Source organism: Temnothorax nylanderi, unplaced genomic scaffold (assembly GCF_030848795.1).
Source record: "Temnothorax nylanderi isolate EJ_2023f unplaced genomic scaffold, tnyl_v1.0 TNYL_tig0226_pilon, whole genome shotgun sequence".
Classification (NCBI taxonomy): Eukaryota; Metazoa; Arthropoda; class Insecta; order Hymenoptera; family Formicidae; genus Temnothorax; species Temnothorax nylanderi.
The window spans coordinates 90,275-106,996 of record NW_027249288.1 but is presented as its reverse complement, the minus strand read 5'-3'; the positions used below and the strand labels follow the sequence as shown (position 1 = coordinate 106,996).

At 40.3% G+C, this 16,722-nt stretch overlaps 6 protein-coding genes across 9 annotated transcripts; 3 read left to right on the top strand and 3 right to left on the bottom strand.

Moving 5' to 3' along the window:
* The first annotated feature begins 5 nt into the window (after positions 1-5).
* LOC139779453 (XK-related protein 6) lies at positions 6-2,556 on the top strand. Its single transcript, XM_071717825.1, has 4 exons — positions 6-502; positions 567-891; positions 1,147-1,302; positions 1,400-2,556. Exons 1-4 carry the CDS (start codon positions 200-202, stop codon positions 1,894-1,896), a joined length of 1,281 nt encoding a protein of 426 aa, XP_071573926.1. The 5' UTR covers positions 6-199; the 3' UTR covers positions 1,897-2,556.
* A 704-nt stretch (positions 2,557-3,260) lies between these two features.
* Positions 3,261-4,294, bottom strand: Robl (dynein light chain roadblock). Its single transcript, XM_071717829.1, has 3 exons — positions 3,993-4,294; positions 3,842-3,920; positions 3,261-3,755 (listed from the first exon to the last, which is right to left on the bottom strand). Exons 1-3 carry the CDS (start codon positions 3,993-3,995, stop codon positions 3,544-3,546), a joined length of 294 nt encoding a protein of 97 aa, XP_071573930.1. The 5' UTR covers positions 3,996-4,294; the 3' UTR covers positions 3,261-3,543.
* A 108-nt stretch (positions 4,295-4,402) lies between these two features.
* On the top strand, positions 4,403-10,122 carry Ida (anaphase promoting complex subunit 5 ida). The gene is made up of 12 exons (XM_071717823.1): positions 4,403-4,507; positions 5,937-6,359; positions 6,649-6,698; positions 6,766-7,145; positions 7,231-7,387; positions 7,491-7,672; positions 7,822-7,938; positions 8,124-8,253; positions 8,332-8,634; positions 8,781-8,902; positions 8,994-9,264; positions 9,327-10,122. Exons 2-12 carry the CDS (start codon positions 6,188-6,190, stop codon positions 9,696-9,698), a joined length of 2,256 nt encoding a protein of 751 aa, XP_071573924.1. The 5' UTR covers positions 4,403-4,507; positions 5,937-6,187; the 3' UTR covers positions 9,699-10,122.
* Naxe (NAD(P)HX epimerase) lies at positions 4,836-6,020 on the bottom strand. The gene has a single exon (XM_071717827.1). The coding sequence runs from the start codon at positions 5,882-5,884 to the stop codon at positions 5,060-5,062; it is 825 nt and encodes a 274-aa protein (XP_071573928.1). The 5' UTR covers positions 5,885-6,020; the 3' UTR covers positions 4,836-5,059.
* A 416-nt stretch (positions 10,123-10,538) lies between the features above and the next one.
* On the top strand, positions 10,539-15,353 carry LOC139779427 (uncharacterized). Of its 4 annotated transcripts, none has more exons than XM_071717774.1 (9): positions 10,539-10,778; positions 11,158-11,884; positions 11,960-12,272; positions 12,349-12,689; positions 12,752-12,977; positions 13,063-13,401; positions 13,718-13,871; positions 13,957-14,120; positions 14,195-15,353. In XM_071717774.1, exons 2-9 carry the CDS (start codon positions 11,232-11,234, stop codon positions 14,492-14,494), a joined length of 2,490 nt encoding a protein of 829 aa, XP_071573875.1. In that variant the 5' UTR covers positions 10,539-10,778; positions 11,158-11,231; the 3' UTR covers positions 14,495-15,353. The 4 variants fall into 4 exon arrangements, with proteins under 4 accessions (XP_071573875.1, XP_071573872.1, XP_071573873.1 ...); XM_071717771.1 differs by having other exon boundaries at positions 10,539-10,814; XM_071717772.1 differs by having other exon boundaries at positions 10,539-11,011.
* Positions 15,053-15,775, bottom strand: Sem1 (Suppressor of exocyst mutations 1). The gene is made up of 3 exons (XM_071717776.1): positions 15,570-15,775; positions 15,357-15,453; positions 15,053-15,165 (listed from the first exon to the last, which is right to left on the bottom strand). The coding sequence occupies exons 1-3, from the start codon at positions 15,652-15,654 to the stop codon at positions 15,114-15,116; spliced, it is 234 nt and encodes a 77-aa protein (XP_071573877.1). The 5' UTR covers positions 15,655-15,775; the 3' UTR covers positions 15,053-15,113.
* Positions 15,776-16,722: the final 947 nt, after the last annotated feature.

The window sequence follows — 16,722 nt, the reverse complement described above, 5'->3', positions numbered from 1 at the left end:
GGCGTGGCGGAACGCGGAACGCGAAACTGGCGGACGCGGACAAACGGATTTGTTTCTCGCGACTCGCGACGCGGAGCGGACTGCGGAGGGATGCGGTCAACGCGGACAGCGGACGAACTGTCACCGCGTCTTGTCCCCGGGGGAAGGAATTAGAGACATCGGAAAGCGACGAGGAGGCCGACGACAGGCGGGAGGAACCATGGAGGAGGGAAGTCGCAAACGTCGCTCTTGCCATCTCGCCAGCGTATTTCCGGGCATCCACCTCGACGACGACGTCGTCGACCTGCCGACGGACACCCCGTTCATCACCAGGCTGGACGTCTTCTGCTTGGTCTGTTCTATAACCATGCACATCGTGGACATGTGTTTCGATTACAACATTGCCATCCGATACTACCTGGGCGGCAAGGTGACGTACTTCGCTTGGACAATGTGCCTCATACTCATTCCCTCCCTGATCAACGTCGTCATCAGCAGGAGGATGCAGCATCAGGATAAAGAGGTGAGGTAGCATACGTTTATAAATTAACCGTGACGTTTCGAGTGATATGTGTTCCTTGGTACAGATGAGCTCTGGCGTGGACGCGTCGAGTGATTACAAGACGACGCGTTTGCTGATCAAGAACGGGCTGTGTTCCACGATCGCCGTTCTCCTGCAACTGGCGCCGGTTATACATTACTGGGAGACCTTGAAGTGTGCGCTAAAAGCACGTAAGTGCGAGATATCTGGGGACCGCGTCGGTGAGAGGAGATATTATCGGAGGATGCTCAAGGAGGATGAAGATGTCGCCTTGCTACGAGTATTTGAGTGTTTCCTGGAAGCTGCGCCGCAGCAAGTCCTCCAGCTAACTCTGATGCTGACGCATTACCATAATGAGATTAATCTTGAATGTACCTATATTATTCGGAGTATATTTCGCTTCTAGTCTTATATCTTGTATAGCCACAAGAGAGTTACAGCACAATTGGCAATATTTGATAGAAAAGAATTACCAAAGGTCCAGTTATTGCTTCCAGTTTGTCATAAATTATAGTCTTCTACAATTCGACAATCTCAGAATTTTTGCTTTTACATTAAACAATCTGTATAAACGTTTTGTGATAGGTACTGTTACACAATGCATTTATTTTTATATTGCTTTTCAGTTGCACATCAAGTAGCTAGTATTGTCAGCTCACTTGCAAGTATGGGTTGGGCAATGGCCAGCTACCATCGTAGCATTCGATTAGCTCAACAAAATAAGTCGCACATTGACGTTACAGGAACTGTGCTACAATTTCTGTGGCACTTTTGCATCACAGGTATATATTCAACAATTAACAGATAAAATGGTACTCCACCTGACAATGAGACAGGTATTTTGATTTAAAAAAATTCATTGATTATCACTGATTACAGTGGCAAGAATCTTATCTCTCGGTGTTGTTGCAAGCATCTGGCCTCTCTATACCGCAATCTGTTGCCTAATACATTGGATAATCATGACAATATGGATTATGATCGACTCCCGTGGGATATTAGAGTTCTGTCGGATTTACAGTCACCCACCGCACATGCTGCCAACGTTTAAAGAATACGTTTATTCTGTATTGTTTGCCACTGTTATTGGCATAGTTCACATTTTCATATATCTAAATGCCGTAGATAGCAACACATTTTGGAAACATCTATGTTTCTATGTGCTCTGCTTTGCGGAAAATGTTACCGCAAATCTGTTGTGGCGATATACGTCTCCACCTGAAGTTCAAGAGGCTTGGTACTTTAATGTATTCTTTAGTATTTGTATCGTCTCCTTTTTTATAGGAATTACGTCAATGATAGTGTATTATACCACATTCCATCCCTCAAAAAAGCAACACGCTTCAAATTCAATTCAAGTCAATCAAGTCATGTGATTGTGGATATCTATTTCTTATTTAAAGATTAAAATACTCGATCCTCCCTATACTACAGTTTATAAGGCATTTTTTGATACATTATCTTGAAAGAAGTCGAAGAGAATCTCAATATTAAAATTTTTTTAGTATATATATCTATATAGCTCAAGTTACTAAAGGCTTTGTATACGACATATATATCTATTCAACTCTCTTTCTGCGTACTGCAATTTATAAAAATTTAGCAAAATGAAGTAATTCATATGTTATACATATGAATATGGTTTTCTATAATTCTACAATATTTTTCCCCAGACTGTTAGTCATTCATAATATAAGCAAGACTATATTTTGATTACATTTGTAACATAGTTTCAAAATATCTCATAGACTGCGCAGAATTGTAGACATATACCTATGACTGTTGTGATTAATAGAAGCCAACTAGATATTACTTTTTATATTGAAACTTTGATAAAAATCGTTTTTCACTTTTTTAATAATATCTCTCAGGGATATGTATGAGTATATATAAACTGCTAAAATATTATATACAAATTTTCAATGTATATAAGATGAGAGAGATTAGATATAAGTTATGTGATATTAATGTATATTAAAGACTGTACTTTTACAACGAAAGAATAAATTTTCTGCATACTTAAAATAAATAAATAATATTTTTGTAATTATTTCAATATATTCAAAAAAGATAATTTTTTTAAATATGGAAACTGTATTGACAAAGATTTCATTATGCTTATGCGTAACTTTGAAATAACAAGAAAAATAGTCTCTCTTTTATAATATATCATATGTTCATATTTATAAGTGTCGGGAATTTATATCTTTCCACGCACTTTTCACAATAAATTTTTGCCATCCTGATGTCCATGTCCATTTTGCATATTTAAAAAAATTTGTACACATTTTTAAATGTGTTGAAATAAATACAATAAAATAAAATACGATGTGACTTTCTAATACATTATTTACTAAAATTTATTAATTATATGGTAAAACAATTTAAAAAAGGTATATCTTGTCATTGATCTAAATTAGATCAAATTGATTTTCAATTTATTTCTGCTCCTTTTCCCTTTTATTCTGTTCATCTTTTAAATCTGTTAAAAATGCATCATATTATTTTGTATTCCTTCGTCTTCTCAAATGATTACATATATATTGATTTTAAAATATATTTTCATGTACATAACAAAAACATGATTTCAGTCATAAAATTAAATCATGAAATAAAAGAATACTATGATACAATGAGTATTCTACAATACGCACTGTACTGTAGAATATAATAAAATAAATATATATATATATAAAACAAAATATATGCACACATACAGTTGTGTTGAATAATACAAAGATACAGGAATAATTAGTGTTTATTCAGAATCTATTACTAAATTGATTTGTAAAAGTACCATAAAATATTAATTGCCAGAAAACACTGTGAAAACTTTTAAAGCTCGTAGCTTGCTATAAATTATCCAACTAAATATTGCATTACATAATATTCAAAGCTTTATTCTTTCACTTTTTTAATTGAGTAAATATTAAAGTCAAACGCAGCACGAGTAGAATAAATTAATAACCATAATAAAAGGAATGAACCTCAATTTTGCAATACACTTCCGTATCCTTTAGACATCAGTCAACCGGATTTTGCACTACTATTAATATAAATTCCTTGTCGGGCGCGACCATAATCTCGTGCTTTTTGCTACGAATGCGCAGGAATGTTAAGTCATTGGTCGGATCCAGGTCACGCACGACGGAGCGAGCCTTGTCCGACAATTGACTTATCAAACCCGCGTACTGAACCGTCGTTGTGTTGTCTAACGTCGATTTTATCGGAATGCCTGAAACCGAAAACGTAAAAATCGATGAAAATTCCTTCGCGATCTCCAATACGACCTGCTCGACGTGTACGATTCTCGTGTAATACCTTCCGCGTTTACCACTATTGTTCCAACTACTCCCTTGTGAGACTGAATCCGTTTCATTGTTTCCTCGACTTCCTGCGCCTGGAAAAAAAATGTACGCGTTCCATGAGCAATCGTCCGATCGCGCGAAATTCAGCGAATTACCGTGCATACCATTTTTTAGCGGTTTTGAAAGGCGGCGCGATCGCAATTTGCAATGTAAAATTTGGGTCTGTTTTCTGTATTAGGCGACAAAACGTGTCAACCGTGCTGGCGTGCTGCAGATCGCGAATTTGTACTTGGCACTTTTTCTTCGTGGCCCGCTCTTCAGAAAAGAATGCCGCTCTATTATGCGCGGTCACGCGTTAAGGCATATATCTCATAAATATATTAAATGTACAACGTTTCCTTGCGCACAGAAGACAGAATTCGGCAATGCAGGCCGTTTATACTCCCTCCGACATGTTTTTTGCCGTGAAGTGAGCTCCGAGCGTGATGTCACCAGTGGTCACCACCCGCTACGGTCGGTAAGGCAGATTTCTAACCTCAAAGTGCTGAGGTTAGATTTTCTAACCTAAAATTATTGACACGATCGCTATACTTCGTCGTTCTACTGAATTAACGATACTTTTAATGAAACTCATTATAAATAAATACAATTGCTTCAGATTACACCGGAAGGGTTAACGGTAGGAATCCTGGTGAAAAAATTTCTCACATTTTCTCTCAGAAATTTTCCAAGAATTTCACATATTTCAGATTTATGAAAGATTTTGAAAAAATTTAGAAATAGATGAGAATTTTTGGAATAATTCAGCATCTGCATCCACAAAAATTGCTAATAAATTGCGTGGATTTTTCAACATTTATTCAAATTTCTACAAAGATGTTGGTGAAAAAAATCTGAATTATTTCAACATTATTTTGTCTGAGAAACGTTCCAATTTGTATAAAAAGTGTGTAAATTTCTGAGAAAGTCTTAAAAATTTCATAGAAAAATTCTAAGATGTTTTTCCGTTAGGGAAACATTGGGTTTTATTTAGAAACAATTAAACAAATACAAATTCACAGGTATATATACTAGAGTTCATACTTATCCATAATAATGACGTATAAAATTGAACGATAATTACATTCACAGTTGAAAACTTGAAACGCAAGTCTCTTGATGTTTCTCAAGTATCTAATAAGATTCGTCAAATGTTATAACGCACTCTTTTTACGCTTTCACCAAGCCTTCGTTAGCGCAGCTGAACGACGAGGTCCGTGCCGGGGTATTTCGGTAAATTAAGATTGTACTGCGACTCCAGCTTCTCAGGGACAAACCTACCGCCCAGATAGTGAAATCTCCCATCGAACTTCGACGCGCACATCTTCGGGGCCGTGAGAGATATCAACATCTGCGGCTTTATGCCGCCGTCCGCGGGCGGGCCCACCTCGACGTTCCAGCCCGACGGGATGTCCACGCTGCAAATGGGAACGCTCGTGCTCTTCAGCAGGTCGATGATACGGACGAACGGCTCTCTCACCGGCGGCCTGAAACTGAATCCCATAAGGGCGTCCACGACGATCGCGTATTCCTGGAGAACCTCGGAATCAGTTGCCCTCTCTATACGCTGGCTCTCCAATATCGGAATACCGTTCTCGACGCACTGATGCAGCAGCCTCTCGTAGAGCTCGTTATTCGTCCGTCTCGGATAGTAAATCTCCGGCGAGTATCCGAAGTGCTTGAGGTGCCTGGCGCAGACCAGGCCGTCGCCGCCGTTGTTGCCGGGCCCGCAGCACACCAGCACCCTGCTCGGGGCGCCGCACCCCGACAGTGGGTAGGATTTCGCGATCGCGACAGCACAGCTCTGCCCGGCTAGTTCCATCAGTTGGTCGACGCTGAACTTGTACTTGTCGAACAGGTCCTTGTCGATGTTGATTGCTTCTGATTGATTTAAATACCTCGCCATCCTGCCGACGTACCCCCTTCTCGCGAGCGGGACGAATGATTTGTTATCTACCGGCCACTCGATCCACTTGACGCTCCGCGATCTCAGAGTGCGAGATACGAGCTGCAGCATCTATCGACGAGCTCGACCCTCGACCTGCTGCATTAAAATCGCTTGATTTCAGAGTTTATGAACGCGACCTGTTACCTTTTTCCTGCTGAAAGTCCGTGTCATCGTGTTATCAACAACAACAACAATCCACGGAGCGGAGAGCGGAGACCGCGCATCATCTGGCGGAGATCTTTTGAAACCTCGCTGGACTTGCAAAACGTAAACAAACGGTCGGTCGGTCGTTACTCGTTACTCCGAAGGATGTAGCTGAATCAGCTGGATGTGGCATACGCACGTGCGAGAAATTTGTAAATCCTGCGAAGAATGTCGATGAATGACAGTCGGCTGTACACGGTGAATGACATATTTAACAGAATGTCTAAGGAGTTCGTGACCGTCGACGGTAACGTGAGGAAGATCCAGAGGGAGAGTCTAACCCCTTATAAAGTGGCGACTGTCATTCTGATTAAGGAATATTGTAATGATACCACAAAAGGTACAATTCACATTTTTATATATATTTTTAACATATATTTTATTATTTTACATATTTCATGTGTTATAACATGAATAAACTGCTTTATCATATTATATCATACTTTATCACATATCCGTATCACAATACATGAAATATATCAAGTATTATAAAATATATAATATATACATATATATCATATTGATATGATAAAGTATCAATGTGAAACTTTATGATACTTACTTATCAGCTGGTGCTTGTTACATTAATCCATTTCCTACGAAAAAGTCTAATCTTTGATGTTTTGTAGTGATCATGGAGAGACGTAACTTCTGTTTAGCGTCGTTAAAATTAATTCAGGTAATTATCTTGCACGCCAAGAAAAGAGGAATACTTTATTGACAGATACTTACGATAATTATTTCAGTCGGCGGACATGGAGCTGGACGCCCTGCTGAATATGCTGTACAAGCCGGAATATGATCTGCATCGGTTTGCGGATCGATTGGAAATAAATCTCGATGCCATACACGAGAAGGGGATCGATGAACTGTTAGATCTGTTTGATAATCTTCGCCGATTAATGGAATCCAAGGAACATCCGCTAGGTGTACCGGTGTTAAGCAGAAATTCTGTTCTCGGGTTGTACGTTCGTAGAATGCTTATCTTCTTTGAGAAACTGGCGTTCGATCAAGTGGTCGCTCTCTACATCGATATGGAGAAATATGTCGTGAAGAAAATCAATATGGAAAACTCCGACATCTCTGCAATGTCTAAACCGGAAGATTTTCCGGATGGTCCGGATAAGTAAGTTTCCGTAAAATATAATATTGTTATGTAAATTATATATTGTAGAGAATATTTTGCCAATCAATGTCGACGCTTTTTACAGTAAGGCGAAAACGATTTGGGGTGGCAGGCAGGCGGAGTTACTCGTGGCGCAGCAGGCGCATGCCTTACAAACCGACGAGCACAAAGCACTGCCGCCGGTGAAGTTGCAGGCTCTTGTGCACGACCTCTTAAAGTCTAATCCTTACAACGCGGATGCGGTAAGTACGGGCGCAATGTAGAATCAATACAAATGTGAGATAAACGTTTTTCTCGCGAATACGAATTAGCGCAATAGCTGAACGAAGCTGTCTTTGCTTCCAGCATTACCTGAGTTACCTGAATTGCATCCGCGTGAACGACTTCTGCGGGGCGGTGGACAGTCTCTACCACTGTTTCGATAGACTGGCACCTCTGGAGAACCGATCCACCCCCGAGGATCGATCTCGTACCTTCCGATATGCGGCACTCAACCTGGCCGTTTTACACGCACAGTTTAATCACAAGTAACCAATTTTATCTATTTATTTCTCCTTAAGTCTAACTTTCTTTGTCTATCAATCTAGTTAACAAACGAAATTTAGTTTGTAATTTATTGTATAGCGTTACATTTGTTTCAATTAAATTAAATAATTCTTTCGGCTGTCTTGGAAAGGAAAGTAGCACAGTACGCTTTGAAGGAAGCTATTAAATTGGCTCAGGAAGCTGGAGACAATGTATGCTTGCAGCTCGCACACTCTTGGATGTCCTACTTGATCAGCAAAGAAAACAAGTAAGCCAATACAGGAATTTTTTATCCTTTCATTACACACATGATGTAAAACGCATTTCTTTTTAGAACCCACGTTATTAAATAAATAGAAATCTTTTATCAAGATAAACGTTAATGAAGATGTTAACGTTACGGTTCCTTTATTTAATTTCATTGTATATATGCGTTTATTTATTTCTATTTAGAGGACCTCTGATAGAACGCTCAGTCGGCAAAGCGAGTCTGCTCGGAATTACACATACGACAGGCTTAAGTCTTATTTCGCACGCGCACAGTTATGCCTTAGAAGCCAAGAATCCTCCTCAAGTGTTCGACGTGCGTAATAAAGAATAATTAATCTGATATATACAAATTTATACAGAAAATGATATTGCAATTATATTTCTGTTGCAGATATTAATGAAGTCAGACATGCTAAATTGTCAGCATTCGATGTCCGACTTGATGTCTGTCACTTTCGCGGAGAAATCGGCGTTATGGGCATACTACGGAAAAACGGAGATGGCCTCCCTATGCGCCCAGCTGCTACTTCTCCACAATACGGGTGATAAGAAGCAGCACATGTTCAACGGACCGTCCACGTGCCAGGCGATCGTCACCGTCGCCAATATGTTGATCGAGTTTGGCGAATATACCCTCGCCGACGTTGTGCTGGCTCACGCCAAGGAAAGATTTCCCAACAGTCCTTGCAACAAGGTGCGTTCTCTTACATATGAAATGGACGTTATGAAAAATCCGTAAAGACGGCCTTTTTGTTCAGGAAAAGACTGAATTTCTGAATTTTAAAGTGTTTGGAAGGATTTCCTTTTTTCCATCCGTTGATTCAGTTTATTGCATCGTAGATCTGGATGTTGAGCGAACAATTGCACATGTTCACGCAACTGCTGCGACAAGAGAGGTGGAGCGAGGCGGAAGCTGTAGCCAGAAATATCTTCAGCTTAGATCAGTTGGAATCCAAACTCAAGTACAAAGAATTTATTTTACAAACGCGCCGAAAAGTAAACTGAAACTCTCGTAGTTGGAGAAACGGGTTTTCAATTTAATGAAATTTCCAGATTGGCGGAGGTTTGCCTGGCAAAGGGCGATTTCCCGAAAGGATCAGAGCACATCAGCGCCATCGAGGAGTATCCGGACGTGACGGCGCCGTATGTGATACGCGCCGCACTTCTTTCTAGTCAGATAACGTGCGCCTCGTCCTCGCCGGACAACGGAACCGCGGTCGTCACTAATTGCATAATGCGCCTCTGTTCAGCCTTGGAATTGGCTGCGCAGAATCACTTGTCGTACTACAAGGCGCTCGTCAAGATGCACCTCGCCAACATACAAGTGAGTTTTCTTTTTATTAGAGATTATATAATTCGATTGAAATGCATCTTCAATTTTTCCAGTTGTTAATGGGTCTGCCTGTGTTGGCCCTGAACCTGGTGGAGGACGCTATTCCCACGGTCTTAGGTCACGGTGGTTGTTACGATCAAGGCAAGGCGTTCATGCTGTACGGTAAGTGTCTGATAGCCTCAGCGCCCGAGAGTCCTTTCGAGGCCCGGAAAGAGGTGATCCTGAGCGGGATAAAGACCCTGTCGAAGGCACAGGCGCTCTTCACCAAGGTCAACGCCATCGCCAAAGTCAAGAGCGTCATGCACCTGCGGTCTGTATTTTACAACGAGATCGATCTCCTGCCCGAGAGAAATCAGTGCGCTTTCGAGTTCCGTCAAATGGACGAGCAATATTTAACGTCTCCTACCGATCCATTTTTGTATTAAAATTCGCGAGGTTTTTTGTGTATAAAAATATGGAAAAGGAAAGATGAAAAGACGATATGGAGTTTTTTTTTTGTATGTAAATATTTAGTTTAAGCTGGTCGCTGATTCTGATAGAAATACGCTCGCTCAAAATTTTTTTACATCAATCTTTTAACGCAAAGAACACAGAAGCACATCGAAATGAGCGTATTTTTATCAAAATAAAAAATGAGGGGATCTAGACTAAACTTTTACCACCGTTTACTCCACCGGCCATCTTCCGGCCTGCGTTTAATCCACCGGTCATCCTTTTGTAAAATTTGAAACCACAACTTGCAATAGTTAATTTATCTCGTTTACAATAATTATGCTTAACTTTAATTATAATGTTACTTTTGATGTAAATAAAATAAGAAAAATAAAATCGAAGTATTTTACAGAACAATGAAGTATTACTTTATTCTATTTTTCTCTTCTTTCCTTTCCTTCCAAAAAATCTTTTGGATCCCATATTAAAAATTCTTTATGTTGATAAACTCAGGAATTGAAAATTCTTGATGTTGATAAACTCAGGAATCGAAAATTGTTTATGTTGATAAACTCAGGAATTGAAAATGTTTTATGTCGATAAATCAAGAATCGAAAAATTCTTTATGTTGATAAACTCAATAATTGAACATTCTTTATGTTGATAAGTCAAGAATTGAAAATTCTTGCCGAGTGTTGTAAATTCAGATTTTGTGCTAAAATTTTTTAATTTTAGGATAGCTAGCCGATAGCGCATCTCTTGCGGAACGCACAGTATCTACCTGAAATATCAGCCGCAGGTAATGGTATCTCGTCGGTGGCTCCGGGAAACGAATAACCGGGCCGAAGTCCGGAGTTCTCACGGTGATGCGTATTCCGTGGCCGCGTCGTGCGTAACAAAGCGGGTGATGTTGAAGGAGATCGGCTACGCGAGCAAATCGACGTAAACGGGGTCGCCGCGCGATATGGATTTATCGTAACAGATGACGAGGTGCCAGGCGTCGGACCCTCTCGCGACGTACCCCAAATCGCGTTGACGGCGAGGATAATCGCCTACGAGGAAATGGCGATAAAGTAAACAGCTGTGCTTAAAGCAGAAATGCATACGTGGCACGTTCTCTCAGGATTACTAATAAATTCGAATAGGACGCGTTTAATGCTGCTGCGCGAATTCGTTCCCGCATTTTACATTGGCATTTTTAATAAAAATATCCAAGATACACGCTTGCCGATGATCAAATCGTCGTTTCCCCCCACAAGTGTTGATAAGTAATTGAAGTGATTTTTTTTTTAATAATAGAAAAGGAGTAAGTAATTTCACCAACTTAATAAAGTAATTTTACTGGTGCTCAGAGCCAGCGTGTATCTTGTCTCCTAATTTTGTAGTCTGGCTTCGCTGAATATGGTAGACAACGAGCAGAAAAGGAATTAAACGTATCTCTCTTCTCGGCAGGTTCCGGTTACTGTAGCACAAAATGTAACGCTCAAGTTGTGTCGCTAATTAAAAGCACTACGGTAGCATGCAAGATGGAGAAAGTTATACCAATGAGTTGGTTGAACCAAATACTGCTAGTTCTTAGTGTGACAGGTGCGATATTGTCCTTAGTTGTGCAAGGGTGGACAACAGGTCTCACGTCTCTGCCGATCTATGTTTCCATCTCTTGGGCCGTATTAGTCACGATTATATCCGTATGGCTGAGTTGCTGCTTGCTACGTCTCACGCTGAAAGCCAACAGTCCGATCGCTCTAGGATTTATGAACAAATGGATACGTGAAAGACTGGTAGGCCAACTAGGTCAGGATTCTTCCGTAGACGAGGACGGAAGTACAGAGATCACTCGCAAAAGTGACGATGAAAACCAAAAGAACTCGAATTCTGCACAAAAAGGTAGTGTTAAGCGCAATGATGGTGCGATGTCGTCCGACAACTGTAAGAACGAGATCCCCTTGACGAGAAGAAAAAAGCTAAACGTCACGGAAATGACGCGAGAGATCAATGCAAAGTGTATAGAAATTTGGTATAAGAATATAAGTAACGAAAAGTCATTCCCTGATGAGGCGCAGGACTTGTTGAACAAGTTCTTGACCAGACTTGTCTTGAAAGCCAGTGAGATAGATAAGATAAAGCTTATTAATAAGTTGGCAAATGTGTTGCTGTTACACTTAAAGGAATATCGCAGGTACTGATATATCCATCGAGAAATATTTTTGTAATTCCGGCAAAATTATCCTACTTATCTGTATCCGTTCCGCAGAGCGTTACGCAGAGTCGAGAAAGGTGCTACAGCTAGCGTGGAGGAGGCGTACAAATATTTACACCCTGGTTCTCGCAGTGCGTCAACATTGGAGCACATGTTACATCGTTTAGTTACTGTTCTGGCACAAGAGTTTTTACAGTGGGAATTAACTAGCTCGTTACCGTGCAAACTTTTGTTATCTATTTTATCAAAGAGACTCTTAGTAACGATAGACACAATAAGCTGCCCAGACTGGTTGCTCGAGAACTTGTTAAGATTATTGGAAGCACCACCAAACGAAGTTGCTACTCCAGTTAAACAGAATATCAATGTAAATTCCAATAGTGACAATGTCACACGCGATAATTACGCGATAACGACAATATATTAATTAATCGTTCTTTCAGGGTATTATAACTGTTGCTCTAAGCGACGGTATCACGTCCGCGACAGCGGCTGTGATCCCGCAGCAATTGCCAAAATCTGTATCCAAGTCTAGTCCAACTGCAGCTACTACGAGTGAAGACGAGAGTGCAGCTTTAACGGCAGCTCCAGAAAGGCCGACTCTGTGTCTGGAGGGTCTCTCCACGGAGCACAGAGGCCTGTGGGGAGACAGTATAACGGACGCGGATCTGGAATTGGAAGAAGACAAGGTATCACCGGTATATGAAGAGCCAACGGATTTCGCGACGACTATCGCTAGGCTCAGAAATCTGTTGCAACAGAAATCTACGGCGACCACACCACTGTTAGTAAAGACGACGTTTAGCCTCAGGTGTCTTTATCATTACATGGCCCTGTAAATTTCAGACATGCTGAAGAAAAATCCTACGTAATATATGAAGGCAGCCAATTTACAAATTTATCGATTCCCTGGACTGAGTTTCACACCGCGACGGACGGCTCGCAGCAACTGTACTACTGCATACAATTTGACGATGTCGAGCAACGTGGAATGGATCTATTCGAAACAACCACCGCTACGGTCAAAAGACAATATGCCGATTTTGTTCAGTTGCACCTCAGTTTGGAAGAAGTAAGGCTTGAACAAAACATTGAACAAATTCGTACAAAAATAAACAAGTGATTCACGTTTAGTAATTACGCTTGCAAAATTCTAGATGCCATCGTTAGCGAGTGTTATGTCGGAATTGGTGTTACCCGAGGGTGGCCGGATCGAACTGGAGACGTATCTGAAGACGTTATGTACGCGATTGGCGAATGAATGTCCGCCGCAGCTGCGTCACTTTCTTCGACCTAGTAGCAGTGCGGGCAAGAAAGCCGACGCGATAGCGCCTCGTTTAGATCGATTTCTGGCCAAAACCGTGACTGGTGTCTTCAATACGTTGAAAACCGTTGTACCAGGCTTCGAACTGGACCAAGAAGAAGAGGCTACCCCTCTACCTACTCTAATGCCCTTGTCTGACATACCCTGGAGATTTGTCGAGGATATAAAGTCGGTAATGGAACTTGTATATCGTAACACATACATTTGAGAAAAGTACAACTGAGAATTTTAATACATGTCTCTCAATATCCTCGAAAAATCAAAATTATTAGAATATATTCGACAAGCGGTAACGTGTATTAAATCTAATCCAAATTTTACACTTTTCAGTTGTTTTACCTTTTGCACGTTACATTTTCCTAATATGAAAAATTTGACCCTTGAAGTTTGAATTTGCAACTTACTTTAGTTCGATTTATCTCTTCCAAAAATCATAATTTTTTGTATAACATGTTATATAAAATTTATATTTTGAAATATCTTTCTAGAAAAGTCTAGCTTGTGAACTCCAGCAATTGATCGCAGAAAGGACAGAGTATTGTACAGTAGACACAGCTTACGAAGCAGTTGACTCGATGGAAGCAAGTGGCGATTCGGAGTTACTGGATTGCTGGTGGGAGACCATTAATACTTCGTACGATGGTAACTATAATACTGCTTTTTGTTGCATGAAGTATAAAATTTATATATCGTGTAACAACAAAAGAATGAATATTATGTTTTCCAGATGAAGTGGACGAGTTAGATTCCAATTTAACGCTGACATGTACGACGGTAGACCTGATTTGTGAGCTTTTAGCAGGCATCGCTAGTAACAACACGTTACAGCAAGAAGCTGTCGTTAGATGGACTAAGTTGCTAATTGGAGACATTTCAGAGCCAATCCTGCAGGTGAGAGTTACGTTTGAAGGAATATTGTAATTCTTTTTCACAAACTATTTAGTTAACTTTGAAATTATTTGCAGAAAATAATTCTTCGGTTATTTGACTCTCTGAGCGGTTCTTCGTTAATTTGGGATGCGTCACGTGATGTCGCGAATCAGAATGGCACGCAGTTGAGAGACAAGTTGCTACGTATATTGGAGGAGAAGATATCGTACGATATAAAATTTATATTCGGCGAGGACGACGTATACAAGGCTCTGAACTATCTGTTGAGTTCATGCGAAATCAAAAAGATTAACTTAGATTTAAACATGCAAATGTTGGACGCACTAGTATCGGAACTGTTGATTTCCTGTAAAACGAATCATGACACGAATTAACTTCTCTATTTTTTATTCAGTTCTTTAGATCGATTCCTTAGAAGATCGCTCGGTGATTTAGCAAGACCTCGCACACTTTATCTTATTCTCTTGACGACGTTGTGTGTGTCTGGGGGAGTCACTTAGATACTTATCATCAAAATACTTCTGTAAAGGAAAAATTGATATGTGCCATACGATAGAACATATATGTTGATCGTTTACGTTCTCGTGAAAAACCCGGCGGATTTTTTAAAACGAAGACTGTACCTGATTATATATTTACAATAAGATATGCCAAGTATTTTTTCCATTAGAGAATAATGGCTCCTTTCGATTGACTTGGCGTGAAAACGAGTCACTCTCTCGGGGAAGGCACTATACGCATTTCTGGACTTACTATAGCATTTATATTTAATAACTAAGTTTTGTACAAAGGAATTGCGTGTGTGTTCCCGCAAAACGTACGGTGCATGTTATATAGTGTATACAAAACTACAGCCCTGCTATCACCTTCCAAAGATTGCGAGGAGTTTTACGCGTACATAACGCATATACAGAATATAGAGACACACGAGCTTAGATATTTAATTACATTTATTTATATAAAATAATAAGATTAAACGTACATCACACGATCTTAGTTTTTCTTGATTGTATCACTCGCAGCCTTCTGTTTCTCTAGCTGTGCTCTGAAATTAATTACAGCACTGTGAGTTCTATGTACAACATTTTGCAGTCTCGTCCAGATTTCAAAGGGTTATAATCTGTTTTACGTACCGCACTTAACATTCTTTGTTTAAAATATATAAAATTCTACGTTGTCTCCTGCGCGCGTATATGGAATTTTTGTTCAATAAATGATTTATGGCAAAGCAAATACCTCAACTGTTGATTGAAGTCGTCCTCGACGTCGTCGTCGTCCCAGTTGTCCTCCCAAACGCTGATATCGTCGCCATCCTCGTCTTTCGCGGTCCAATCTAGTCGATAGAATCATTTTAAAGTCCAAAATCCGATTTTGGAGTTCTCGATCGCTGATGAATCGGCGGTTTTGAGGTTACGTCGCGCAAACGTCACTGGGTTAAGAAACACCTACCTTCCGCGGGAAACTCCTCGAACTCGTCGTCTTCCTCGAGAAGTCCGAGATCGACTTTCGCTTTGTCGTTTTTGCTGTCGGTCATATTTGCAAGCTTCTTACAACGAGCGACTTTCGGAAAACTTTGAGGTTATAGGTCACACGCAAGATCAAATCGCTCCGAAGCACTCTGAAGTAGTCTGAAGTTCATTCAGCGTAGAAATGACAATAAACGTCTGTTCGTTGGTTGCACTTCTTGCACTCAATCTTCGCTTCCTCTCTGTCTCTCTTTCTTAAAATATATATCTATCTCGTTTTAAGTGCAAACATTTTTACACTTTCTCAAGCAACAATAAATTCATTTCTTATTTTATTTCTTCGTATGTAGCTGTGTAATTTCTTGCATTTAAAATGCGATAGATATGTGATTGGAAATTAAACAATTAAAGAGAAGGAGAGAAAAAATGACAAATCCTGCTACAAGAAATCAATTTATCTTACTTCGTCGATAACAAAACCGCCTTGCTCTTTCGATTCGCTCCCGCGTGTTTCCGATCGTCGGTGGCGAAGATGCGTGTCTAGCGTATCGCGCGATAACGTTACCGTCAGAGCCAGGATTGTGGCAAATTTCACTTTTCATTATATCGAATGAGTCGCGAACTGTTGTTGTTTTTAAAATGCACAACGATTTCAGGCAAGTGCATCTACCTCCTCTGCGAAAGGCACGTTAATATTTCGATAATGGAGCATCGGAGTGACGTCTGTGTCTCGCCTTTCGTCCAAAAGAGTTTTAAGGAATTTAGGCATCCCGATATTTCGCGTTGAGGTTTAACAGAAAGTCACCCCGTCCGAAGCAAAATCCGTTCCGGTACACAAAGAAGGGACAAAGGCGTCGAGAAGAGTCACTTGTTGAGTTTTTGTAAAGTTTGTTAAGAATCTTTTGTGTTGAGTGTATCTTGTTGAGTATCTCTTTTCCCCTAGGTTCTCCCTTCATCGGCAAATCCAACGACAGAGAGGCGACAAGGTAATTTCTCTTGGATTACAATAATCGACGACTCGTTTACGAAAGCGAGATACAAGCGAGAGATAAAATTTCGGATCGTAAAATCTCGGTCATTAAGTCTGGTGCCTTGTCGAATTTTCAGAGTTGTCACAGCAAATATAACCGAAATAC